The sequence below is a fragment of the Paramisgurnus dabryanus genome, chromosome 3 (assembly GCF_030506205.2).
Source record: "Paramisgurnus dabryanus chromosome 3, PD_genome_1.1, whole genome shotgun sequence".
Taxonomy (NCBI): Eukaryota; Metazoa; Chordata; class Actinopteri; order Cypriniformes; family Cobitidae; genus Paramisgurnus; species Paramisgurnus dabryanus.
The window spans coordinates 34,082,275-34,108,808 of NC_133339.1; the positions used below are offsets into that span (position 1 = coordinate 34,082,275).

Sequence of the window (26,534 nt, forward strand, 5' to 3'; positions counted from 1 at the left end):
GCCGGTGTTTGTTCCTCATTGAAGTCTGTTCCCTCTATGTTTATAGCGTTTTCATCACGTTACATTTATAATTTATTTAGAAAGATTAAAGATTTCAATTGGTTATACTAAAAAGCAATAATATCATGTATTCTATTATACAATTTATTAAATATTTCATATGTGACAGTTTTATGTCTTTTAACATAGCCTGTCTTTTTCTTTTCTTTTTTTCTCTACTGTTTGTTTTAAAACTGTTATGTTTCCAAACATAATAAATATATATTATACATATAATATGATTCATACTGTAAAAATAAATGACTTACAATCAAGAACAGTCAAGATACATTACATAAATGCACACATATACATCTCAGTAGCCATTAAAACTTTCAATGTATATAAATAATAAACGTATAATGTGATAAAAATGCTATAAAAACACTACACTAAAGGGAAACATAGGGGGAACAGACTTCCACACAACACCGGCCGCGTAACTGTTTAGTCCATGCCAATTTTTTTATTCGTCAACCCTTAAACCTTTTGACATTTTGCCTGATGAGGCTAAATAAAAAAATCGCCTTCCAAGACAACTCATTATGGAGCTGCTAGATCTTCTCAGACCATATTCTCTACCTAGGTTGCTTTTTATTGAAAACATTAATGGTAAGCAATAGCCTACCGCATTAAACAGAAATACTGCAATCAATTCTGATTGTTAAGTACCTTAACAGTCGTATAAAAGTGTATTACATATTTTTTTAAAGTCAAAACCCATGTCAAGAAGCCGCACAAGTGGCACAACGGGATAAGGAGGGTGGATAAAGAGCGAGGGATACCCGGTTCGTCTACCCGTATTACTGACAATTTGATCATTTAATTAATAGTCTATATTTTACGGATAACTTAAACTATGTTAAAATAAATGTGACTGGAATAATTTGAGTAATGTTCCATTTGTATATAACGTGTTGTCTTTCTTAACGTCGTAATGCACCTTCGCGTGAAGTGGAAAATCGATCCCTGAGTGATGGATCGCAAATAATTCAGCACCTTCACTTGGGACAGCGCCATTGTACGTCGTTCTTAGAGGCAGCGTGTTAAGAAGCTTCCTAAGAGACACTTCGGGGAACACACTTAGGAACATCAACAACTTTGGTAAGATATATCTTTTTGAGTCTTCTTAGCACGCTAAGAGTGAACGTTATCGGGGAACCGGGCCCTGTATAGTGCTATAAAAATGTGTTGATTATTCACACTTTATGCACTTTTTGTGCAATGTTCATAGTTCAACAATTAACATTTGTCTCTTTCAATGTTAAACTGCAAATGTTTTCAAAATATAAAAAAAGTGTTTTCCGTAATTAAAATGCAAAATACTATGTGTGCAAGAAGTGTGCATCTTTTTTAATATATGACTCATGTATATATATATATATGTGTGTAAAAGTAAAAATTATATAAAAGTAAAAAATCATGGTAAAAGAGTTTTGCCCGCATCATATTTACAGTTTTAAAATCTGGCCCTCGAAGAAGAGTAGTTATTGACCCCTGCAGTGCAGTAACCAGAAACCTTTGTCAGCTTCAAAATGTAATAGGTCTTTCACATAGGAAGCGGTGTGCGCTGCGCTGCGCTATGAAACCCATTCATTTCAATGGCTTGCGCCGCGCGAGGGCGGTTTTTTGTTGCGCCGAGCAAAGCGCGAGCGCAGCGGAGCGCAGCTTGCGCTCACGCCGCGGTCAAAGTTCAAAATAGTTTAACTTTTGCGCTGCGCTCTGTGACGATTACCCGCGCGGCCAATAGAAATGGGCCATCCAAAAAACAAAATGGACGAAAGCTTATACTCGGGATTCTCAGAGCTTTATAATACAAGTTTATGCTCCTACAGAGACATCGGAAGGAAAGCCGTGTCATGGAAACACGTAAGCAATTCAAGTTGGCATGTTAGGTGTGGTTTAAGTCAAGCAGCTTGTTGTAGGTATGCTTAAAGTTACGTGAAATGGAGATGAGCAACATCAGTCTCTGTATTCCTCGTCGACTATTTAACGCAAATATAAACACTGTAGTAATTTATTGAAAACCCCGCCTACTTTGGTCTGGCCATCAGAGCACAATCGCTTGGCTGCGCCGAACCCAGCGGCGAGCGCAGCGCACACCGCATCCTATGTGAAAGCCGCATAAAGCAGCAGGCTTCTACTGTCGATGGTCATGGTTGAATCGCATACATTAAAACGTGTCATGTGGTACAAAAACAAAATAGGAAAAGCGTCAAAGCGAGACTCGTAATTCACCTGCCAAGTCGATAGTTCTGTCTGGGCTGTATCGGTGGCTGACCGTGTGACATTAGATACAGGGTAATAGAAATGATATAAAGAGATTCCAGCTTCTTTACTTACCTGCCACATTCAGGTAAATGGATGGACTTGTCTTGTTTTCTCCGTTCTTCTCATTAACAGCTTGGACGTAGTATCTCCCGCCGTCTGCCGCGCCGGTGGCCAGCACCACGAGCTGGTTCTCCAATGTTATAGCTCTGCGGAGGACAACAAAGGGAATGAAATAGGGCATTGTTAAACCATTATCGACAATTAGTCTGGTAGCCTAACAAATTTCGCAATCGGAATAGAGTGACAGCGTTTTAATTAGCGCCGGACTGATGTTCATTGGGTTCCATAAAACTATCTTTGCAGTAAACTCATTGCGCTTCGGGACTGGGAGATGTCTAGCGTGGAGAAATTTCATGGGACCCTGAGCGTTTTCAATGTACACGATCCCTCATTCTGACACAAACTGAGATAATCAATGAGCGATAAGGGTCATTACGGACAGAAATACAGCTGTTGATGTGAAAACACCCACAGGCTTGTGTCTAAATGCGGGAACTGAATGCTGAAACCCACGAATTGGTTATGCTGGGAATAAAATCAACGAGGGTTTGGGACAAAAATGCCACTGAGGGAGACAAGAATGCATACAATGTATTAAAATACATACAAAAAATAAACCAGTGATTATATCAACAGTATGTATGTTGAAAGCTGTATTATCTAACACAGGCACCTCTTAATTTACATTTATACATTTGGCAGACGTTTTTATCTAAAGCGACTTACAGTGCATTACACAGTTTACATTTTATTAGTATGCGTGTTCCCTGGGGATCGAACCAATGACCTTTGTATAGCTAACGCAAAGCTCAACCAATTAAGCTACACGGCCATTTGTTTATCCTAATGATTTAAAATGCATTCTAGCAGAGCATTTATTGTGTCTTTGTAACTGGTGTTTATTTGGTTTTTATATAACAGCCATAATTGTTCAGACTGACCAATTATATCAAATAATAACTTAAACAGATTTTCCCTGTGTGTTTTGTATTTTTTTTAAATCCCCCCATAATGGGGAATTTTTTTAAATATTTAATATGTTAAAGTCTCATAATCTAACTGACTTTACTCTTTGATTTCACTTTATTGTGAAATCTTCGACATGATCATACTCAGTCAATATTAATGATATCAATGTTATATTTTCACAAATTTATCTTTGTAGGATGATTTTATGTAGAAATCAGTAAATTACAAAAAAATGACGGTAACACTTTACTTGAAGGGGTGTCATAAGACTGACACGACACCTTCATAATCATGGCCTGAAACGTGCCATGAACATGAAGGAGCTTTTATGCATGTTTATGACAACTGTCATTAAGTGTCATTTGTTCAATTATGTAATTTTGAATGCAAAGATGACATTGAGATATCTTTGTTATGACAACTTGACATAAACCAATACATCATAACTTGTCATAAATCTGTCATAAACATGATATAGCAGAATAATTATCAACTTAAGAAACTACCTAGTTTCATGGGTTAAAGGGACACAAGGCAGCATTTTTATGTTAATAAATCATCTTCGTAAGTCGGTATATGGTTAAATGACGAATGAAGACTCTCTCGCCCGCCCCTACCGTCTGTAGGAAGAATACCCCACTTGCAAGTTCCCTGTATCCGACCCGGTGTCCTTCAGTCTGTAAAGTCTCAGATATAGAAAGCATTTACTCCCAGACACTAGGGGGAGCTAGTAGAGAAATTATACTCAGACTTGCCTTGTGTGCCTTTAACATTAAAACGTCATTAATTTAAAAACTAAATGTCATTAAGTGTTAATAATGTTGTTAAAGCGACACCATGTAATTTTTCAACCTTCATAATAAATTTTCAAGACCCTTGTGATAGTACATCGACTTTAAATAGGTTTAATGACATGTCTACCATTGCCTGACGGGGTATGTATAGCTTTTACTCGTACTTTAAAACATATGGTTTCGGGTAGTAATCAGAGCACAAAAAAAACTACAAAAACTTCTCTCTTCCTCATTTGCTGCGTTCCGCTGTCACTCGCTTGACGTATTTCAAAGTGGCAGACCTAAACACATCGGTTTACTTGGATTTGGAGCGACAATTTTCACACAAAAGCGAGGAAAAACGAGCACCACTGCGGAAAATCCTGGTGGCGAGGGAGAGAGGGACAATGCAACAATATTTGTTTTGAAAAAGGCAAGGAAATACTTCTGGTCGTTTCTCAATTGGAAGGCTGCAGCCTCCGGAGGTCAACTATGCAGGCTGCATACGTCATCAAGACTGGTTTATTAACTCTTTCCCCGCCACTGACGAGATATCTCGTCAATTAAGAGAAAACGCTTCCCCGCCAATGACGAGATTTTCCATCTTTCCGCAATACCGCTATTATCCACCAGGTGGCGCCCTTCCGCAACTTTTTAAAACCGGAAGTATTGCCCTATGGCAAGTGGCTGCATGTCCGTGTCTGTTTTAAAGATCGCTCTGAATGGGATCTCTATGAAAAGTCCATCACAAAAATGGAATTATCTCTGCTTTTTGCTCAAAATGTGGTGTTTTTGCAGAAACCTACCCATATTCAAAAGCTGATAACAAAAGAACCACTAAAGGTAGGAAGAAACGTATTTTTTTTTTTTTTTTTTTTTTTAAAGCAGAGGGTCTGTTCTTTTATTTGGTATATTGTATGTTTATATATTTAAAGAAGAACATTTTCTGGAAGGCATTAAACTTTGGTGAAAATCATGAAAAACGCTGGCGCTGGCTGGCAACTTTTTTTAAAAACGCTGGCGGTGAAAGAGTTAAGGTAAACTGAGCATTACATTCGCAAATCATAGGCATACTGCAACAATTTACGATTAACTAAGTATAATAGTCAACTTTATAATTGTTAATATTCTGAAATAAGACAGTCTTGATGACGTATGCAGCTTAGAAATACATAAAAAACTGACAACTTGAACTTGTTCTTCCTCACACAGAGGGTTCTGAAATTTTCTGACATAAAAGAAACTAAATATTAAATTAATTAAATTAATGTAATTAACTGTTTTTGCAGTGATATGGACCCAGCGCTACATGGCTAAACCCATTATTGTACTGTTTTCATTTAAATATAACAATATAATTTTATCAATTTTAATTAGTTTTATTATTATTACTGGATGATTGATTTTATTTCTCTAATGCTGCGTTTACACCAACCGCGGTAGAGGCGGCAAGCGCGAGTGAGTTCAATGTTAAGTCAATGTAAAGACGCGTTGATGCGGCGTTTAGCACGGCGCGGATGAATGGCGCGAACTCAGCGTATGACGTGGTACACACGGTACACGCGAATGATGCTTTTTGTGCATTTCGCATTTGACGTGAATTTGCGACTGACGCACGAGTTGAAAAATTTGAACTTTGGTTGTTTTTTGCGCCACATTAACGAATCAGGAGTCTGCTTGCTGCTGTGCCGGCAACCCTGCCCCGAGTCACTCATTTAACATGAAGGCTTAATATTGTTCATAAGCAGTCACCCGGAGCTATACGACATAAGTTCTTATTTCTATAGAGACATGAATAAAAAGGACCAAGCTTGGAAGAGTGTCAGTGAGGACATTGGGCAACCTGGTAAGTTGTTAATACACATTTCACTTTTGAGTCACGTGACGTTTATCGACCCACACCGTTTATTTTCCCCCTGAAGTAAGGTAACTAAATACAAACCGGTAACTCTCTCGATAAATGCACAAACAACATCAGTCATCCTGCAAACAGACAACCGCATAGCACTTGCCCCTCCCACAAGAAGCGGATGTGGCTTCTGACGTGCATCAATTGCTTGCTTTTTCCCTACGTCTACATCGCTCTAGTCGCGCGAATGCATTTAAACTGTTCAAGCGGCAAACTAGGCGTGGTACACACGATTTTGACGCCTGAAACGCGGTTGGTGTAAACGCAGCGTAACACCTGGAGGGAACTTTATGAAATGAAGAATATTCATGACGCTGTTATAAAACTGTATGACAGAGTATTAACACTTAATGATATTTTAATGACAAATTCAATTTGTATCACTGGTAAAAAGTGGTCAGTTATGTTATCTTGGTAAAATGTTCAATTGTGATGACAAGTTCAGATGTATTGGTTAATGTCAAGTTGTCATAACAAAGACATTTCAAACAATGTCATATTTTCATTACAAATAACTGAACAAATGACACTTAATGACAGTTGTCATCAATGTGCATAAAATGATTATGGTGTCATGTCAGTCATATGCACACCCTTTCAAGTAAAGTGTTACCAAAATGACTTTAGATGGGTTTACAAAAAGACAGGATGACGAATTGCAAACAGTTGTATACTTGCACAAAAGTTTGCTCTGACAACAGTAAAGCAGGGTTTATGGCTATCTGATTCAGACACTTATTGACTGATGACAAAGCTGCTGCTCTAATGATCCATCAGAACATGCCACACTTCATCCATCACTCGCAGGTTTGCTGTGAAGACACTGCGACAGATGTGTATCATTATCAATTTAATCAGGTGCCAGTCTCCCAATGCTTCTTTAAGGCGAATCTACCATCTTAAACCACCAGCGTGCCACGAAGAACACAGAGGCGCTTTGATTACATCCGACTCCACGTAGGTTGAATGAAATTGTTTTCCCTTTATTTCCACAGATGAAAGAAAGACAGGATTGCGTCTCTCCGTCCCTAACTCCTACTCATCTACAGACTCATTCCCCTCCCTTGATTTCTGATTAATTGATGACATCCTCAATTACACATCACTGTTGTCTAAGAGATTTTCTGTTCAGGCGTGACCAATGCGAAAAGCCCTTAAGAGGCTGAGCACGACTTGGGGATGCTTTGAAACTTATGATTAGTTTTTCAGGTTTGTGGGACCTGTAGCGTCTTCCTACACACTGGGCTTACAAATGGTGAAGTAATTACTTATTTCTCTACGAAAGATTGTCAAGTCATGGAGACGTTTTCAAATAGACAAATAAATAAAAAAGAGAAGATTTTGCAGAAGCAGCAACTGCAAACGATATTGACGTGCAATTATAACAAACTTCGATTCTGCTTATTGCCTCTTTTGCAGTTTTGTGATTAAGTGGAGATTAAAATGAAGACATCCATCAAAAGTTTGCAAATGGTTGGGGGCTTTGCGATGGACCGGCGACCACTGATGAGAATACATTCCATCGCAGTCTGCACCCTGACACCTGGCCGCAGATCCGGGTTGGTTTGCTACTGGGAAATAAAGGCACCCTTCACAGATGCTAGCGACGGCTCGAAAAGGTCAAAGCGGCTCGACTTGATGGACTTTTAATTTTTAAATATGCAAAGGGTGAAATAGCTTGGCAAGCGTCAGAGCTTTTCAATTCATGTGTACATAAACAGCTCACCTTCGTGATGATTTAAAGGTGTAATAGCCAGATGCGAGATGCCGCTACGCCGTATAACGCTGCCAGCGGAGGTTTGTGAAGCGGGGGAAGGCGGGGGCTTAGTGTTTACCTGGTTTATGCTGCGAGCGCAATCGATGCAACCTGTGTATATAAAGTGATTTTATGTTTAGTCCGGATAGTTTGTATTCCATTACAATTGTCAAAATGAATGGCCCCGACTCGATGTTTAGTAAACAAAGCACAGAGGGAAAGCAATTGGGAAGGCTTTCTTTTGATCCCTAAGGATTTTTTGATATGAACTTATTAAAAATGCCACGTAAAGTTGGGGGCCACGTAAAATGTTAATTCACTTAGAAAAAGTGCTGGAAAGCCCAGGTAATGTAATTATACGAGGATGGCAACTTTGATTTGTGGAAAAAGACGCACTGCCTCTCCAGGCAAAAGCACCAATTTGTATAGTGCCATAGTCATTTGACCAACCCGCCATTTTCAATATGAAACAATCAAATCTGAAGATCAATTTACAGTCAAAACATCTCTTTTGATAAGTAACGAAAAAATTGCTTTTGTAAAAAACGAATGATTATTCAGTACCTGCTGTTTCAGTTGGACATATCTGTATTCAGTTCTTTGCAACCAGAAAAGCCATTCACACTATAAAGCCTCTGTAATGCTAAGAAGCGTGGGCACGTCGGTGGGGTCCAGGACCTAATTCTCCTAGGCACTGGACGGGCCGCTAGAGATAATACATTAATCAACATGGCGAGAACCAGCTTTCAAAAAGCCGGTTTAGAGAATATTTGTTTTCATTTACTGCCATAAATTACACTCTCAAAATAGGCTTACCGGTCTGGGATGTATGACAAAGTAATTAAAATGTCAGCAACTCATATTGTGCTCCTAGTTCCTTGGAGCCCAGCTGTGTAGATCTGACTGTCATTCCAGTTTGATTTATGATGCTCCCAGGCCTCTGAAAAGTTTCTTCTCCCACCCTCATCTGAGGACAGAAAAGCTTACTGCGTTGATGCCTTGGGAGTGGGCAGAGAGACAGAAGCTCTGCTACCCTGAGGCGGTGTGACCTGGAATTATGTCGGAATCAGGGAATACACAGCCTTCAAAGTGTTTACCTCACAATGATGCCGCAACAGAAGAGATCAAAGTGTGTCTTTAAGTAAAACATGCAGGGAAACTATCTCGCCAGGAAATGTGCCATAGATGTGTAGCAAAAAGGCGGTCTAAATGTCTGTTTATGTGAGACTATCGAGCAGTAAAAGTATCTTGAGGGGCAGACGGAAGAGAGTGAAAGCCCCGGGATCAAACAAATAAAAGCGCCAAGTAAAGGAAATCAGGTCATGGCAATGTTCTTGTTTGAGGATCGGTTGCCTAAGGTGGTCTGTGGGCAAGAGGTGCTGCTGTGCTTTGTGTGGGTAGAGAAGGGTCTCAAAAACACACTTAAAGTACAGATGAAGCGCAGGACCTTTGGAGAGCCGCTGAACCAGAAGTCTGTGTGTCCTCTATAGACCCTTTGTCCTAACTAAAAGACAGAATTTCCACCCCTGTCCCTTCAACCTGACCTCTCACAATTCACACTTTTTGTTCCCTCCGTTTGAGTGTGCATTCTGAAGTCCACAAACCAGGCTAGAAAGTGCTCAGTGTTAAGAGAAAGGAGGAGAATAAATCCATATACACAAAAGACAAAACAAATGTGACAAAGAAAAAAAATAAGTGTTACAGAGAGGATTGGACAGGATAAAAGAGAGAAGAGGACAGGAGAGAAGAAAAGGGAGAAGAGGACAGAAGAGCTAAGGAGAGAAGAGGAGAAGACAACAGAAGAGAAGGGGATTGGAGAGAAGAGGACAGGAGTGGAAAGGAAAGAAAAGGATTAAAGATAAGGGACAGAAAATAGAGGAGAGGAGAGGAAATATGACATGATAGAAGGAGAGAAAATGAGGAGAGAAGATGAGAGCAGGATATGACAGGACAGAGGAAAAGAGGAGGAGAATTGATCTGTAAACATATATACATAAAAAACAAAACAAATGTTAATTATAAAATAATAGTGCTACAGAGAGGGTTGGACAGGACAGACGATGAGATAAGAGAAAAGGAGGAGATAAAAGAAGAGGAGAAAAGATGAGAGGGCAGAAGAGCCACAGAGATAAGAGGATAAGACGACAGAAGAGGAAAGAAACAAAGAGGAGCAGACAGGACAGAAGAGGAGAGAAGTTAAGAATACAGAAGAGAAAAGAAGTGAGCAGAATAGGAGAGGAGGGGTGAGGAGAGAAAATGTGTAGAAAGAAAGATGAGATGACAGGATGGAAAGAAGAGGATGATATGACAGGAGAGGACATGAGAAAATATAAGGTGATGACAGAAAAGTAGAGAAAAGGAGTGGAGAAGAGGAGATTTCAGGAGAGAAAATAAGAGAAGAGGAGAAGGGGACAGTAGAGAAGAGAAGTTAAGAATAGTACAGAAAAGGTAGAAGAGAAGAGGAAAGATGAAATGACAAAGGGAGATGAAATGAGAGGAGAGAAGAGGAGAGCACGATAGAAGGGAAGAGGAGGAGAATAGGTCCATACTGATACATACACAAATACAAAACAAATGTGACAAAGAAAAAAAATTAAGTGTCAAAAAGAAGATTGGACAGGACAGAAGAGGAGAAGAGGACAGGAGAAGAGAGAAAAGGAAGAGGAGAAAAGAGAAGAGGACAGAAGAGCTACGGAGATAAGAAGAGAAGAAAATGGAAGAGAAGCAGCAAAAAAGAAGAGGAGAAGGGGACAGAAGCGGGAAAGAACGAAGAGGAGCAGAAAGGACAAAAGAGGAGAGAATTAAGAAGGAGAGAAAATTGGAGGAGATGACATGAGAGAAAAGGAGGAGAGAAGAGGTGAGCAGGATATGACAGGACAGAAGAGAAAAGGAGGAGATTAAAGAAGAGGAGAAAAGAGGAGAGGACAGAAGAGCTACAGAGATAACAGTAGAAGAAGACGGAAGAGAAGAGGATGGGAAAGAAGAGGAGAGGGCAGGAGAGAAAATAAGAGGAGAAGAGGACAGAAGAGGAAAGGAATGAAGAGGAGCAGATAGGACAGAAGAGGAGAGAAGTTAAGAATAGGACAGAGGGGCAGAAGAGAAGAAATCAGAAGAGAAAAGGATGAGAGAGAGGGCAGGAGAAAAAATAAAAGGAGAGAAGAGAAGATGACAGAAAAGGCATAAAAGAACAGAAGAGGAGAGGATGGGAAGGGTGAAGAGAGGAGAGAAAATGAGTAGAAAAAGTAATAGGAGAGAAGATGACAGGATGGAAGAGAAGAGGAAAGAAGAGTATGATATGACATGAGAGGACAAGAGAAAATCTGAGGTAATGACAGAAGAGGAGAGAAAAGGAGAGAAAATAAGAGAAGAGGAGAAGGGGACAGAAGAGGAAAAGAACGAAGAGGAGCAGACAGGACAGAAGAAGAGAGAATTAAGAATAGGACAGAAGAGGTAGAAGAGAAGAGTAGAGGAGGGGAGAGAAAAGAAGAGGAGAGAAAAGGAGGGAGGAAGAGGAGAGAAAAATAATAGGGGAGAGGAAGAGGAGAGGACAGAAGAGGAAAAGAAAGAAGATGAGAGAAGAGGATAGGATACAAGAGAACACTAAAGATGAGGATTATATGACAGGAGAGGAGATGAGACAATATGAGATGACAGAAGAGGAGAGAAAAGGTGAGGAGAAGAGGAGGACATGACAAAAGAAAAAAGGAAAGAAGAGGAGCAGAGGACAGGACAGAAGAGATGATTAAAGGAGGAGAGAGCAGGAGAAGATAGGATAGAAGACGAAGAGATCCATACACAAAAGAAAAGTAATATTTTAATCATAATTATGTGCTAGTAATTTAAATACAGTAGAAACTATTGTCATGTAGAACATCATGTTTTACCTCCCGCTTTTTACACAAACAAAGAGAAGCTGAACATGAGCTCAGGTGATCAATGATGTAAATGTAATGACAGCAGAAAATCTCTCTGGCAGACCGTATCCAGACCACAGGAGGATCTCAACGTTTGCTCTCATAATATCCATTAAAATCCACAGTCCTCTGAAATGTCCTCTCTGTGATGAATGTGCTGCTGGTTTGTATGGTAGAGATGAAGATAACCCTGTTACTCTTTCAGCCCAGCACAATAACACTGAATAATCCATGTGAATCTCCAGCAACAGGACCGTGGGCACATCTGAAGGCCATGAAGACATTGATGCATTAAAATTACCTACCAAAAGTTACAGAATACAAGTAGAACCTAGATAACAATGACATTTACTAATCAAGGTTCCCATAACTGTTGATCGATGGAATTCTGGGACTGAAGGCCTTTTCACAAAGAGCAATTACAGAAAAAGCTATTTCTCAAGCAACATTATAGATATAAATCTCAAACAACAAAAATGTATAATATAGGTATTAGCATGACATTTTAAGATATGTTTAAAATGCCATACCTTTCCTGGGCCTGAAAATCTTAATTTAAACTATATATATATATGATAGATTACAAACACCCATGGGAGTCATAACTTCTCTTGGGTTCATTTTAAAGAAATGGTTCACCCAAAAATGTATATTCTGTCATAATTTTCTCGCTAATTTTCTTTGTTTTGATAAACAAGAAGGAAGATCTTTTGAGAAATGTTTACAACCAAATCGATCACTTTGATAGTATGAAAAATAATTAGGGATGCACCGAATCCAGGATTCGGATTCGGCCGAATACTGGGCTTTTTGACGGGGTTCGGGTTCGGCCGAATCCTAGAATTTTTTTCCACCGAACCGAATCCTAGGCTTGCGCTACGCTGCTCGACGTCACGCGGCCGTTGATTACACACATCGGGTGCTGACGTGGAGATGAGCTTTTTCTTTCGGTGAGCTTTAGGGGCTGGACACACCAAAACTTTTAAACACGGCTCAAAACGCCTTGAGGACACCAAATGCCAGCTGTTTTTCAGCCGAGCGCTTGGTAGCTGTGATGCTTCAGCTGTGAGCCGGTTGGTTGCTGTGGTAATGTCCCGCCCCTCCTCCATTGTAATTGGATGGCCGTGTGAAAACTGACATTGATGAGCGGAGCTTCTAACTCAAAGTTAAATATAGTTTTCAGCGCGGAGCTGCTTGCTTATTGGAAAAACGAGCGTGTCGCAACGCATCGCTTTCATTATGCATAGGCTTATGGTAATTGTCAAAATAGTTTTCCAACTTGTCATCCTGGCATAATGTACAGTTAAAATTAAATAAAATGAAAAATACATGCTGTGGACGTTGTATAATTCATTAATGTGTTTTACTGTGTTAATGGAATAAGGATGCGAGTAGGATTCAGTATTCCGTTTCGGATTCGGCCGAATCTTAAACGGTGGATTCGGCCGAACCTAAAAAATCTGGATTCGGTGCATCCCTAAAAATAATACTGTGATAGTGAATGTGGTTACAACGGTTTGGTTACAAACATTCCTCAAAATATCTTCCTTTGAGTTCATCAGAACAAAGAAATTTATACAGGTTTGTAACAACATGAGAGTAAATGATGAGAGAATTTTCATTTTTGCGGGAACTTGCAAAAACTGTTTGCCGCTTTTTGAGCTTTTCAATGATGTTCACGTCACATAATCACATCACTTCATAATGTTCCCATGGCAACAGGGGACATGGCTGCGCTTGTGGGAAGTAAATGCAACATTTTTCAACTTTCTGCTAAGATATATGTGATTTTTGCTACAAAAATGTGTGAATTATGAAATCATGCAAGCCCGCATATTTTGCACGTGGAAATCTGCAATTTATGCTGCGAAAGTGCAGCGTATTTGAAAAAGTGCAGCCCCTGTATAGACGGTTTCATCGGACGCACGTGATATGCGTCTGGATCCGAACTTTACTTCCGGTTTCATTTTTTTTATGGTCTGTGACTAGTTGCTAAACTGATCTCTTGAACAAATGCCTCGTCGAAAATTTTTTACTTGCCAAGCTGCTTCTTCTATGATGGTTGAGCTGCTACTGCGGTTACACCCCATTCAGACAGCCAACGACCAGCAGTAGCAGAGCGACGCGATCTCATTCATTTCAATGGAAACCGGGCGACTTCCGGCGACACGAGCGAAAGTGACCGTTGGCAACCGTATGGGCGTGTCCAGCGACGCAAGAAAGTTAAGAAAAGTTTAACTTTATGCAAATGTCAAGCGAATTTTGGGAGCGACTACCAATGAGAGCAGTGGAGTTCACATCATCCTTCTCTCGTCAGTTTCTGGCGTGGATGGTACTCATTTGTTTATGACAAGCAGATTTAGAAACGCCTCATTGAAAGAGACGAGCGACACACAGCGATAATGTCGCTGGCTGTCTGAACGAGGGGTTACACGTGAGGATACTGCCTACCAGCAATCTGCGCCTGTGTTTGCACGTCAACGCGGACAACAACGCAGAAGTATATATATATAAACCGACACTTAGCCTGTTACGCCATTGTGGCTATGCCGTAGGATGTACGCACAACTATAATGAGCCCTTAAGTAGTCAATTGTCCTACCTGTCACTACCATTTTCATACTGTAAGATTCATACGTGTAGGTATGTGAGAGTTACTATAGTGAACGTTATAAATAAACCTATGCTTTGTTGTTTCATCACAAATGCTGGGTTGTTTCAACCTGGTTTATTTATAACCCAACAGTTGGTTCTGCCTAATATTTACCCAGCCATGGGTTGAACTAACCCAATATATTTTTTAGAGTGTAGTGTTATAGCAACATAAGACATTATTCAACAGACATTATTTTTAAACCAGTGTGTAAAAAAAATCATGGGAGACAGTTTGCTGTAATGGCAGAAATGCTATTTAAATATCTCTTTAAACAGCTTTTTAAATCCTGGTTTACATGGCTATGCTTGACTCATAGTGGAAAATTACCTTGTTTGCTCTGTTTGCTTCTCTGCACATCAGTGAGAGTCGGTCCGGAGCCAATTTTCCAACTTGAACTGTTCATGATGTCTAAGTAAAAGCTGCCATTCCCAAGGCTGGTATAATAAACCTACTGTTAATTATGCATTAACATCTAACAAGTTTGTGTAAGGGCATGGCAAATAAATCCAAACATCTCCCGGATCGTTACGTGGCCTGGCCGAGCGCACCGACCCGGCATCTCCTCTGCTTACTTCAATGAAATATTCAGGTCCACATCACGCAGACGATTAAATATAAACAAGTCTGAAGCAATATTTCCGCCAGGACAATAGCAAAAAAAAGACATCCAGACTAAATAGTTTCTCGCTTTAAATATTGAAGAGCGTGGCGGTGTTACAGGCTAAAGCTCTCACCGAAACTCCAACCTCTTCAACTCGGCATCTAAAAAAAGTCCTGCCTAAGGTATCGTTTGACAAAGCGAATAAACGCGCCGCATCTACACAACTTTTAAGTCACATCAAATGGGTTCTCTGCGTCTCTCCCGGAACCAAACACGGCAGACCACATAACTCTAGGGTTTCTCCAGAAAGCTAACTTTTAATGCGTGTGCTTTTATGCCGCCCCCATAAAAATGAAATAAATAGCATTCTTTCCTGGATCAAAAGTCTTTTTCATTAGTTAGCATTGCATACCTTCAGGGTGAGGGTTACCAAACACTTCAGCTGGGAAGCGGGGAGAGATAAATAAACACGGTTGCACACACATACAGTATAAGCTATCTTTTCTGCTGCAATATTTGAGTAAATAATCAAGCCCAGGCATATACTGTACTGGGAATTTACAGTGATATAAACCGACTGTCATTTTTGTGACAGAAATAAACAAATACAGTTTGGCTGTAAGTGTGGACGCAACAGGTGAAGTATCTTTAATTGGATGTGAATTTGAGATGTAAGGAAAGCCACAGACTTGGGGTTGAAACCCCGTAAACCCATGAATCTTAATCTACTGCTTTGTAAACATTTTATATGTAGAAATGCATTGGTTTTTTGCACACAAAGACACCGGCTGAGACCTGTGGGTGGCATGGTTCACCCTTCAGGAAAACATTAAACATGCAAACACTCTGCATGCAATTACACCTGCGCTAGCGCAGTCACTCATCTATCTTTCTTTCTGCTCTGCGGGTCCTGTAGCCACCGCATGACACCGTTACAGTCACAATCACTGAGAGATGAACTAACACAGCACAGAAGCAAAGTTTACAAGTTCACCAAGTAAGCAGCTACAGTATAAAATTTTTTTTAAAGCACAGACAGATGGGTCTGTTCTACCATTACTTCGCAAACTATGCAAAGGCAGAAGTTTTATTGCCAATCAAAGTATAAAAAATAAACACTGAATGCAAAATGTATATATCTGCGGTTGTCAACGCGGAGTACTGAACTCTCTCTCCAGCCATATTTTAGGGCATCTCTGTGGCACCCTGAACAGACTACGATCGGGACGGCTATGTCTTTGGGTCCTGAGACTGTCAGCTTGCACTTGGGATGCAGTCGAAGTGACAGAAGTACAAAGGGTGGGGAGCATACAGTATCTGGGTGCAGTGACATTGTGACTTAATAATGAGATAGACGTGCCTTATCAGAAATGCTGTGTTGTTGTGAGCCTTTGCACCAAAAGAAAACGCAGCATGCACTATTCTTTTTGATGCACAAGGTTTTGCAATGGTTGCCCTCCGGACTGCCACTTTTGTTTTCTGTGGGTGCTGTATGTGGATTTAACAAGAGCAGCAGTCTACACGCTGCAAACTTCAGGAGTGACAATCGCATTTAAATGCGAAAGTGAATCCCCTGAATGTTCCATGCTTTCCAAAAAAGCGATGATTGACACAGAGGTAACTATACCAACAATCAGCCACTTGTTATTCACAGCTTTTACCAAAATAATATCACAGCATTGTTTTGCAATAAACCTCCGTCTTGGTGTGTTGTATGCACTGCATCTTGCAGTGTTGCCAGGTCCCCTTCTTTTTTGCACTAACATACTGTTGTGACGCTTAACCGTGTATGGCTTTTGGCTGACGAAGCGATCAGGTTTTTGGTGTTGATAAGAAACCAGGACACAATATTTTGATCTTTGAGGTAAAGCATTTGGATTTATTTTGGTTTAGTATTGGATTTTTCATGTTCCCTGTTTTTTCTAGCAAGATCTGGCAACACTAGTAAGCAAACGCTCCTGCCTTATGTTCTGCACCACGCATACAGAAGACTTTTTCCCCTTCTAGGCATTTATTTTTCAGAAGAGAGACTTGTTATGTCCATGATGCGTGTTTAAATACTTTATCAACAACTAGCTGTTCAGGTCGGTTATTTACACACTATGCAGAGTTTCTCTAAATGCAATTGTTGCTATTATTATTATTATGTTATTCAGCCTGTATTGTGTAGATAAAATAAAACAAATGATGTCTAATGTCCTTTCCAATTTAAACACTTCAAAACACTTCATGATAATTTGTATTTTATGTGTTTTGATGGCTGAATGACTAGCATTCAGGTACAAAACAATATAAATAAGGTCTATTCTTTCTTCTGTCAATCACAAGAGGAGCTATTCTGAAGAATGCAAATGCACTTAAAATGACTGGATAGGACACACAAAATGGCAATACATAGCACGTTAGTTCAAAAGGTCATGGTTTAAATCCAGGAACACACATACTGATTAAAAATGTATACCTTGTATAGCACTGTACAGTAAATCGCTTTAGTTTAAACTTTAGATAATTTTGAAGTGCCTGCAAAATGCATAAATGGAAAATGTAATGTTAAAGAACATCATAGCTCATACAATTTTGTCTATATTTAAGGTTTATAAAAGCATAAAGCTTTGTGTGAACATTGTTTTGTATATTTTGTATTACAGTTCAGTATTGGTTAAAATAATAGTTGTTTTACTCTTGAGTATTTTTTATGTTATGTTTGTTTCTTTTAATATTTCATAAAGCACTGTGTACTTAATTTGTGTCTTTGTTCTGTTTTTATTTGTTCATTTGCTTTCTTTGTTCTTTGTTTACAGACTTACTGTACATGGAAAAACAAAGACGCTCCTTTTACCTAATTAAAGGCCATGTGATTGATTTAATTTTCTTGGTGAAAATGTAATTTGTTGTTAAAAATTATACATTAACCCCTTAAAGTACCAATGTACCTTGGGTGTAACATTGCATGCTTTGACAGTAAGCCTCATGACATACAACAACTCAAAAATAAAAAGCTAAACAGTCTCATATCTTTCATGTGATTTGAATGATGTAAACCTTTTTAAGATACAATCAACACAGCAGGTATTGTCAGTTTTTTACTATTTTAAAGAAATACTAAGCGGTTGACTTTTTTTTTTTGAAAAGTGTGGGAGTTTTCATGCCTGAAGGACTTAATTAAGCAAATTGAGGAAAAAATGCCATATCCATAAACACTTGTTTTTGATCTGCTGTAACACAATATGTTTTAAAAACCTAATTTCTTTGGAATCGCCCGATGCAAATAGCTCTCGATGAGAGAATTAATGAGGTTGCCAGGCAACCAGGTCTCAGTCTGCTCCTTCAGTAACCCAGCAGCCTGTGTGGGTCTGGATGGTGCGCACCCGTCTGCTCTGGGGGTTTCAAGTGCTATCTGACATTTCAAAGTCTTTGCGTGCAATTCATTATGGATGACTTCCAAAGCCTGATTAAAAATGATTTGCTCGGTAATAATTTAACCTACTGATTCTCCATCTGTGAACCTTGACGAGATCTTGAAACAAAATAAGAAGAAACAAAATAACAATAATATATATACAGCTCTCTTAACCTTTCCGTATCCCCTATTTTCCTTTTATATTAAATTTGAAAATAATTTCTTTACACAACCTGACATTGCAGAAATGAAGCTATAGGCCATGGTAGTTAATTAGGATCTTGGTATCATGAGTAATGATAGATAATATAAATGGTCTGCTCTCGGGGAGAAGAGAATTCATTTTCATGAATGTTAATGAACTTGAGAAATGCATTTTATACACTTCAACACCGTACTGTGCTAGTGATCTTAAATATTATTCGACAGTGTTCATCTAATTAAAAAAAGACGTGACTCTGTCAGAAAACCCTGAAAGTCTTGAAGGATATTTATATAAGAAAAAATCTATATTATTCTGACACTTCTGAACTAAAATAAAACTTTAGCTTATTAATATATATATATTAATATAAAAGCTACGACGTATTATGGCAATAAAACATGGAAACTAATCCTGTTTACCTTTAACAAACGTAAAATAGCTTAAAGGGATAGTTCGGCCAAAAATGATATTAAACCCATGATTTACTCACCCCCAAGCTGTCCGAGTTGCATATGTCCACCGTTTTTCAGACAAACACATTTTCGGATATTTTAGAAAATGTTTTAGATCTTTCAGTTGATTAAATGTGAAGTTACGGGGTCCACGCCCTTCAAGTCCAAAAAAAGTGCGTCCATCCTTCACAAAATAAATCCAAACGGCTCCAGGATGATAAACAAAGGCCTTATGAGGGTAATCCGCGCGGTGTTGTTGTAGAAATATCCATATTTAAAACTTTATTAACGAAAATAACTACCTTCCGGTAGCGCCGCCATCTTAGTCGCGTCCGCATTCAGGATGAGAGCTTACGCAGCCTACGGTGGCTACTCTGCTGCTGCTCTGTGCCCCCGCCCTCCGAATTTGTCATTCGTCACTAAGAAAAGTGCGTACACTACTAGGGCTGGGTAAAAAAAATCGATTTTTCAATTAATCGTTTTTTATACGTGGTCAATTCAGAATCGATTCTCAAAGAGCAGAATCGATTTTTTTTTTTTCATATTTTTTCCATGCAAAAATGAATGTAAGATTAACGTTAATCAAATTACTAGTCTTCTTCACTAGATGTCACCCTCTTTTTTGCCTTACGCGATGTAACCAAGGAGCCTGTCATTCTTTCATTCAGTGCATAAAATGGCGGTTTTAGGTGCTTCATCGACGTTGATGCCACCTTAACATAAAAAGTAAGAGGTATGGAAGCATCCCGAGAGCCGGAATCGAAAATTGAATCGAGAATCGGAATCGAATCGATTTGAAAGCTTGTGAATCGAAATTGAATCGATCTGGAACATCTGAATCGATACCCAGCCCTTTACACTACGCTAATACTCTCTCCTGAATACAGAGGAGTCTAAGATGGCGGCGCTACCGGAAGGTAGTTATTTACGTTAATAAAGTTTTAAATATGGATATTTCTACAACAACACCGCGCGGATTACCCTCAGAAGACCTTTGTTTATCATCCTGGAGCCGTTTGGATTTAATTTGTGAAGGATGGACGCACTTTCTTTGGACTTGAAGGTCGTGGACCCCGTAACTTCACATTTAATGAACTGAAAGATCTAAAACATTTTCTAAAATATCTGAAAATGTGTTTGTCTGAAAAACGATGGACATATGCATCTCGGACAGCTTGGGGGTGAGTAAATCATGGGTTTAATATCATTTTTGGCCAAACTATCCCTTTAATGTACTGTAATACATTTATGCATATACAGTGGTAGCCACTTAAAGGAACAGTTCACCCAAAAATTAGTTTCTTTAATCTGTGATGGACACAAAAGATGGTGGTTTGAAAAATGATGGTACCCATTAAAACAAATACCATGGTAGTAGTCAGTAGGTACAGTCATTTGTGTGCTTAACATTATTCATCAAAATATCTTCTTTTGTGTTCAACAGAAGAAAGAAACTTATACAGGTTTAAAGCAACATGAGGGTGAGTAAATGACAGCATTTTCATTTTCGGTTGAACTATTCCTTTAAGGTATACATTTCATCAGATTATGCAGATTACCCGATCCCACCGTGATCTCCCGAGTTAAAGAAGCGTTAAGCAAAGTCACTCCACTGAGACTTCTGGTGAGATCCATCTTGACAGTCACTTGAAATACCTCCTTATTCCTCTCTTTGAAATAAGAGGGATACAGTTCAGGAATAATATACTTAAGTCAGGGCTTCTCGTCTGCTCAAAGAACAGGCCAGATCTCTCCAAAGCCACACCGCCAAGCTTGTCAGCACAAATGCTCTCTTTACTTTGAGTAATTACCATTACTGTGGAATAATTATAGCAGCTCAACTCAACTACCCCTCAAAGACTTTTCATTCATGTACAGATAGCCAAAAGGCCAGACCCCTCCACTAAAGAGCCTCTCTGAATACTGTAGTCCTTTTCTACCCAGCCCATCAGTTTCCATTAATATCAGACACTGCATATTTGTGTAAAGCTGAAAAACCGCAAACTTCCGCCTGTGGTCAGCTAGAGAAAAGGATTTTATTGGTTACAATAAAAAAAATACTAGTCATCAAAATGTCTGTTGTGCGATCATCACAATAAAGTATTAGCAGATATGACTGATAGCTGACAAGAAGCTGCAAAAATACTTTGTCTATATAACAAAATGTCTAAAGTGGACTATCCTAATTAGCATATTCATGACACCATCAATGAATACCGAATAAACTGAATGTTGAATAAAATGAATTTAATCTAATTTACACATTTATTACGCACAAACCTGTGGGTTTTGTGTGGGCCTGGTCGGGATCTAACCTACTCACTACTGTAATACTGGCATCAGTCATTGTGAAATTTCATATTGACCACTACTACATAGTACACATTAGTGTTGGGTGATAATTCGATAGTTCCAATATAATTTTCTCTGATAAACAGTACTGATAGCTCAATAAGTGGTCGACAATGTTTGTGTAATGCTGCGCGGCATTTTGCAGACTGCACTTCCGGATGCCTCATGCGGTCTTGATTTAAAATCACATGTTTACATGCACAAAATGTTGTCAATCCGACTGAATTTATTACGATTGAAGGTTATGACAATACAGTTTACATGCACCGTAAACATTGCAATCTGATTACATGTACATTCTATATAATCCGAACCGAACGTCTGCGCAAACGCACAGCCAGGGTTGCCAGCTTCACGCATCAAAACCATCCATGGACATTTAAAACTATCCCAAAAGCATCCTAATGACTATTCACAGTTCAAATAGTCCAGTTTCATCTTTAACCCGCAAGAAAAAAACAACCCGCAGAGACATATTAAACCGTAGCCAAATCTAAACTCTAAAAAAGCAGAGGACTTGGCAACGCCACTCAGCACACAGCATCCCCATTACCTAAATAATGCATGTTGCTATTGCATGTTTCTGTGACCAGAATTATGTGATTTTCATTTGCATCTTATTGATTAAGGTGTTTACATGAAAGCTTTTCAATACTATTGAGCTATCCATACGAGTAAGAAAAATGAGTACAAAAAATGAGCGACAGTAGCTGGGTTTTCATACAAACATGAAGCAAATCTTTTTAAATTTGCAAAAAAGAAACACAAATGCGAATTAGGTGAGTATTATCAAGTTGTTCAAGCGAATGACAATCGTATTGGTAACCTAGTAACCAAAAGTAAAATGCATTTAGTCACAATCGGGCAAGTTATTTATTTATAAGCAGTGTAGCTTATAATTGAAAAAACTGAATGCTGTGCACGGAAGAAGGAATGCAGCATTTTTTGATGAAGGCACTAGCAGCAAGGGCATTAAGACAACGTTGTGATATTGATTTTACTAGTAATAATCTAATTTGTATTCTACCTCAATTGATCACTTGTTTGGAAAGTAGAGTATTTGTCATGATCTGAATTAAAAGTATTTTAAAACCATAAATAACTGTCTGGTTTTTACAACCATTCAGGAGCAAAAATCTGCCTTAAAATTTGACAGGAATAAAGATGTGTCATTTATCTTGACAATTACTGATATCGACTAAAAAAAAAAATAGATTTTTTTGCCATTTCGCCCAGCCCTAATACACATCAGCCTGAAAATTCAAAGCTAGACATGTCATTACTATGGGATTACTATGAGGTGGAATTGTTTTGCAAATTCGCTCTAACAGTCCGGTGCCAGTCCCATTGAAACCCATTAAATTGCAATAAAACCGTCTGCAGTATAACTGGCCAAGCTCAACTGCTTTCCTGTTGCTGATGAAAGAGACAGGTGTATGTACAAAATCTGCTTTTTAGTTACAGTCCTGCCCAGAATTAAAAATATATCTAATATAAAACACTGGTATCCTCACGTGAGAGGGAGCCACGATTCTGCCATTTACAGATAAACAGTAGCAACTGTATAAAAAAAACTGAGACTGACATTCAAAGCTTAACATAAGACACCCCAGGCAATAACAGGACAGGATTTTTTGATGCGTTTGCTTCTCTGTAACATTCCAAACAAAGACAAATTCCATTGGAAAAAATCAATTTATTTATAGCAGCTCTCTGCTGAATAAAATAGTTTTCATTTGGGGGCCGTGTTGATTTTCATGAACAAATCAGAAAGAGAAAGCCTGAATATAGTGGGTGGCTAAGATGAGACAGGTCATTTATTCAAGCCCTACAGACAAAAAAAAAACATTTGTTTTCTGGGTTTTTCGTTGGGTGAATTTGCATTACACAAGGCAAATTATAAAAAAGTGCCATATATATTAGCTTTCAGAGGTAATTCTTGACTCACAAAGTCCTCAACGCTAGGGCTTAACAGTGACGTGTAACAAATGCTTTAAATTTCACGCCTGTAATATTTTAAGGCCATTATATCATATCACATCATATATTGTTTAGCCAACAGCAAATGATGAATGACTTTTTACAAATAGACATGTGAAATTCAATTTGCTGTTGTCAAAAAATCTAACGTGGAAGACACAATCTCATAACAGAAGAGTTGATGTGTCTTTGCATAGGGAGTGGATGCAGCACAGTGCGGAAACATGTTACAGGAAGTCTTCTGTTAAAGTATGTCCGATCAAAATATCTTTACGTACACTAATGTGACAAATCAGTTGGGAATGGCACATCAGACACGATCTCTAACACACAGCTGGGTGATTATCGAGAAATTAGACTTGCGAGGTGTCACGAAACATTTTGATAATAAAAGTAAATGCTGTCAAAATAATAATAAGCATACAGCTATACTGTAAACATCTCTTCATGTACTATTTTGCACATGATTTCAAATGACATCATAAAAACCAATTTAGCTGATTTTTCCAGATTTAAGGGGGAATTTTTCATTACCGCAACATGTCCATGACTAGATTTGGGTTCTTTGACATGGAAATATTTATAATTATAAACATTTACAGTACAGTAAAAAAACATGTGGTATTTGATGATCATTGGTAAACAATAATAAGGAATATACATGTGTCCAAGACCAATTTTCTCATCCTCCGCAACAATTTTCAATCATTGTTTAAGCCCTAAAGGAACTAACATTTTCAAAAAAAAAACAAAAAACATTTGTTGTAAGGGACATAAGTGACAGTGGCATTTAAAATGGCTACCAAGTAAGCAGTTCTTATTTTTTCTCTCCAAATAAAAGTTACAATTTTGATTGTCATAGTACCTAGACAACTTTTTAGTTCTCATTACCGAAACATGGGTTTATAAATGCATATATTTAATGTAATATCATGTTGCGGTAATAATAATTTTTGATAATGATAATCTAAACAAATGTAAATAATTATATGGGAAATATGTTTTAAATCCTCTAAAAATAATGATAATAGTAAGTTCTTATATGGAGAACATTTGGCTTCAAGGGCTTTTAAAATGTTTTGATGCTGGACACCTAAATCTGGATTTCGTGAGAATCACCCAGCTACATACAGACTGGGTCTGTTAAATCGATAGATAGGTCTGTCTGTCTGAAGAAACCGGAGGCCAAAACTGTCAATGAAGGGCCTCAGCACCAAAGAAATTGTATGAGGAAGCCTCCCATGCTTGACATGCACTCTGTTCCACCGTAGAGATATGAGCGTGCATATAAAACATGAGAAACACAAGCCAATCAGCTCTGCCTAATAAGCACTGAGAACTGTGGCACTGTTGATTAATAGCATTAGTCAGGGCACAAGCATGTAGTGTATTAACTGTAAATTGGTCTTTGGAGGCGAGGAGGCCTTGGAGAAAACTCATTCATTTATTTACATATTAATTCATTTTGCATGAGTTTAGTTTAATATGAAACTCAAGCCCATTCGAGGCTTGGTGAAACATACCGTGAAAAAAGTAAAGTTATGCTTCAGCTGTGAAAATCATGTATTTTGTAAGAATTACGTTTTTGAACACTTACATGAAATGTTTCTCGTGATTTTAAAAATCTTTTGATCTGACAAAATATAATTGTGCCAACATATTAAATTCTTTTATAAGAAAATATATAAAATACTGAAGAAAAGGCAGCCAATACAAGCCCATTATACAGGGGTCTTCAACTACTCTTCTACGGGGGCCAGATTTTAAAATTGTAATTATGACGTGGGCCAAACCCCTATTTCTACTTTTTATATATATTTTTTACTTTTACCGTGTGTGTGTTACTTTTGTAGTATATTAAAAAAATAAATATTAAATAACATGCATTTTCAAAAAAAAGCACACTTCTTGTATCCAGTGTTTCCTTTTAATCAGTGAAAACGCATATTTTCTTTTTTTAATATTTTAAAACAATTGCAGTTTAACATTTAAGAGCCAAATGTTGATAGTATAAGTTCAACACTCTTAAACATATTTTGTTTATAACTGTTTAACTCATTAATTGTTACATGTCAGGTATTCACAACATATATATACTAAAACTGCACTACATGTTTTCTTTTTTTATATTTTATAGATATATGCTAAACAGCCTTTCCATTGTACATTGATCACATACAGATATAACTGTCGGGAGTTCGCCCCCTAGTGGCAGTCGTAATGAAATTGCAGTTTAATCGTAAATCTGTCATGGGAGATAAGTTCAATCCAGTGCAAGAACCTTTTATCTTACAAATATATTTATAGTTAATAATTTACTTACCAGTAATCAATCGTTTTTAAAGTATTAAAGGGTTACCAATAATTGAAACAAAAAATAATTCTTTGCACACAGTTTTGATTTGAACACTAAAATACGTCACTTCTGTTCGCTGTGTCACATGCGGTAAAGTCGCACAAGTTTATTTTCTTTAATGCATCCAAAGCTTGAATTGGATCAGATAATTACGCACCAGATGGTTGGCACCCCACCCAGCCTCTTTCTGACTCCCTTTCCGTGTTTTCGGCCGTCATTTGTCATGTACAGTGGAAAGTAACCACGCTGAATTTAGATCAGACTATGGCTGTCAGACTGTGACACGGGCCGGATAAAAATGATTGGCGGGCCGCACTTGGCCCGACGGCCGCCAGTTGACTAGCCCTGCCATAATAGATAGAAATTCCTTTAATAGCATTTAAAAACAACTTACAAAGCCGTTAATAAAATGTCAAGAGTACATTTCTGCAAACTCTAAGCAATGGGTGACATAAACACCTGCCAATCTACCAAATGTGGGTAGATTTCAGCCGTGAGATAGGTAAGTCAACCACTTCCACTAGCCACTCTGGTGGGCTTAATAAACATTTTTAGTAGTTTTCTTCAAAGTCATGTGAAAAATAAACAATAAGCAATGCAGCACTACGAAACTAAAACTCCCATGAGCACTTCCTGCACCCAGTAGGGTTTATTTACTATAGAAAGCTCGAGCACTGATGGATTTGTGATAGCATGGGATGCAATCTGGGCGCACAGTCATGTGCACACTTAGGTTTTTTATAATGTTTTCAACTCCCATGACTCTCCCAGGCCTGGGAATCACAATTTTAAAATTCGTTGTTATTCACACACTTTCAATGACCACAAGAACCCCACGGCT

At 38.4% G+C, this 26,534-nt stretch overlaps 1 protein-coding gene across 4 annotated transcripts in view; it reads right to left on the reverse strand.

Annotated features, from left to right (window-relative positions):
- sdk1a (sidekick cell adhesion molecule 1a) overlaps window positions 1-26,534 on the reverse strand; it is a 376,732-nt gene that overhangs the window by 171,668 nt on the left and 178,530 nt on the right. For all 4 annotated transcript variants that reach the window (XM_065261980.2, XM_065261910.2, XM_073814026.1 and 1 more), the window contains exon 5: window positions 2,383-2,516. In XM_065261980.2, coding sequence (XP_065118052.1) covers window positions 2,383-2,516 — 134 coding nt within the window. The remainder of the gene's footprint in view (window positions 1-2,382; window positions 2,517-26,534) is intronic.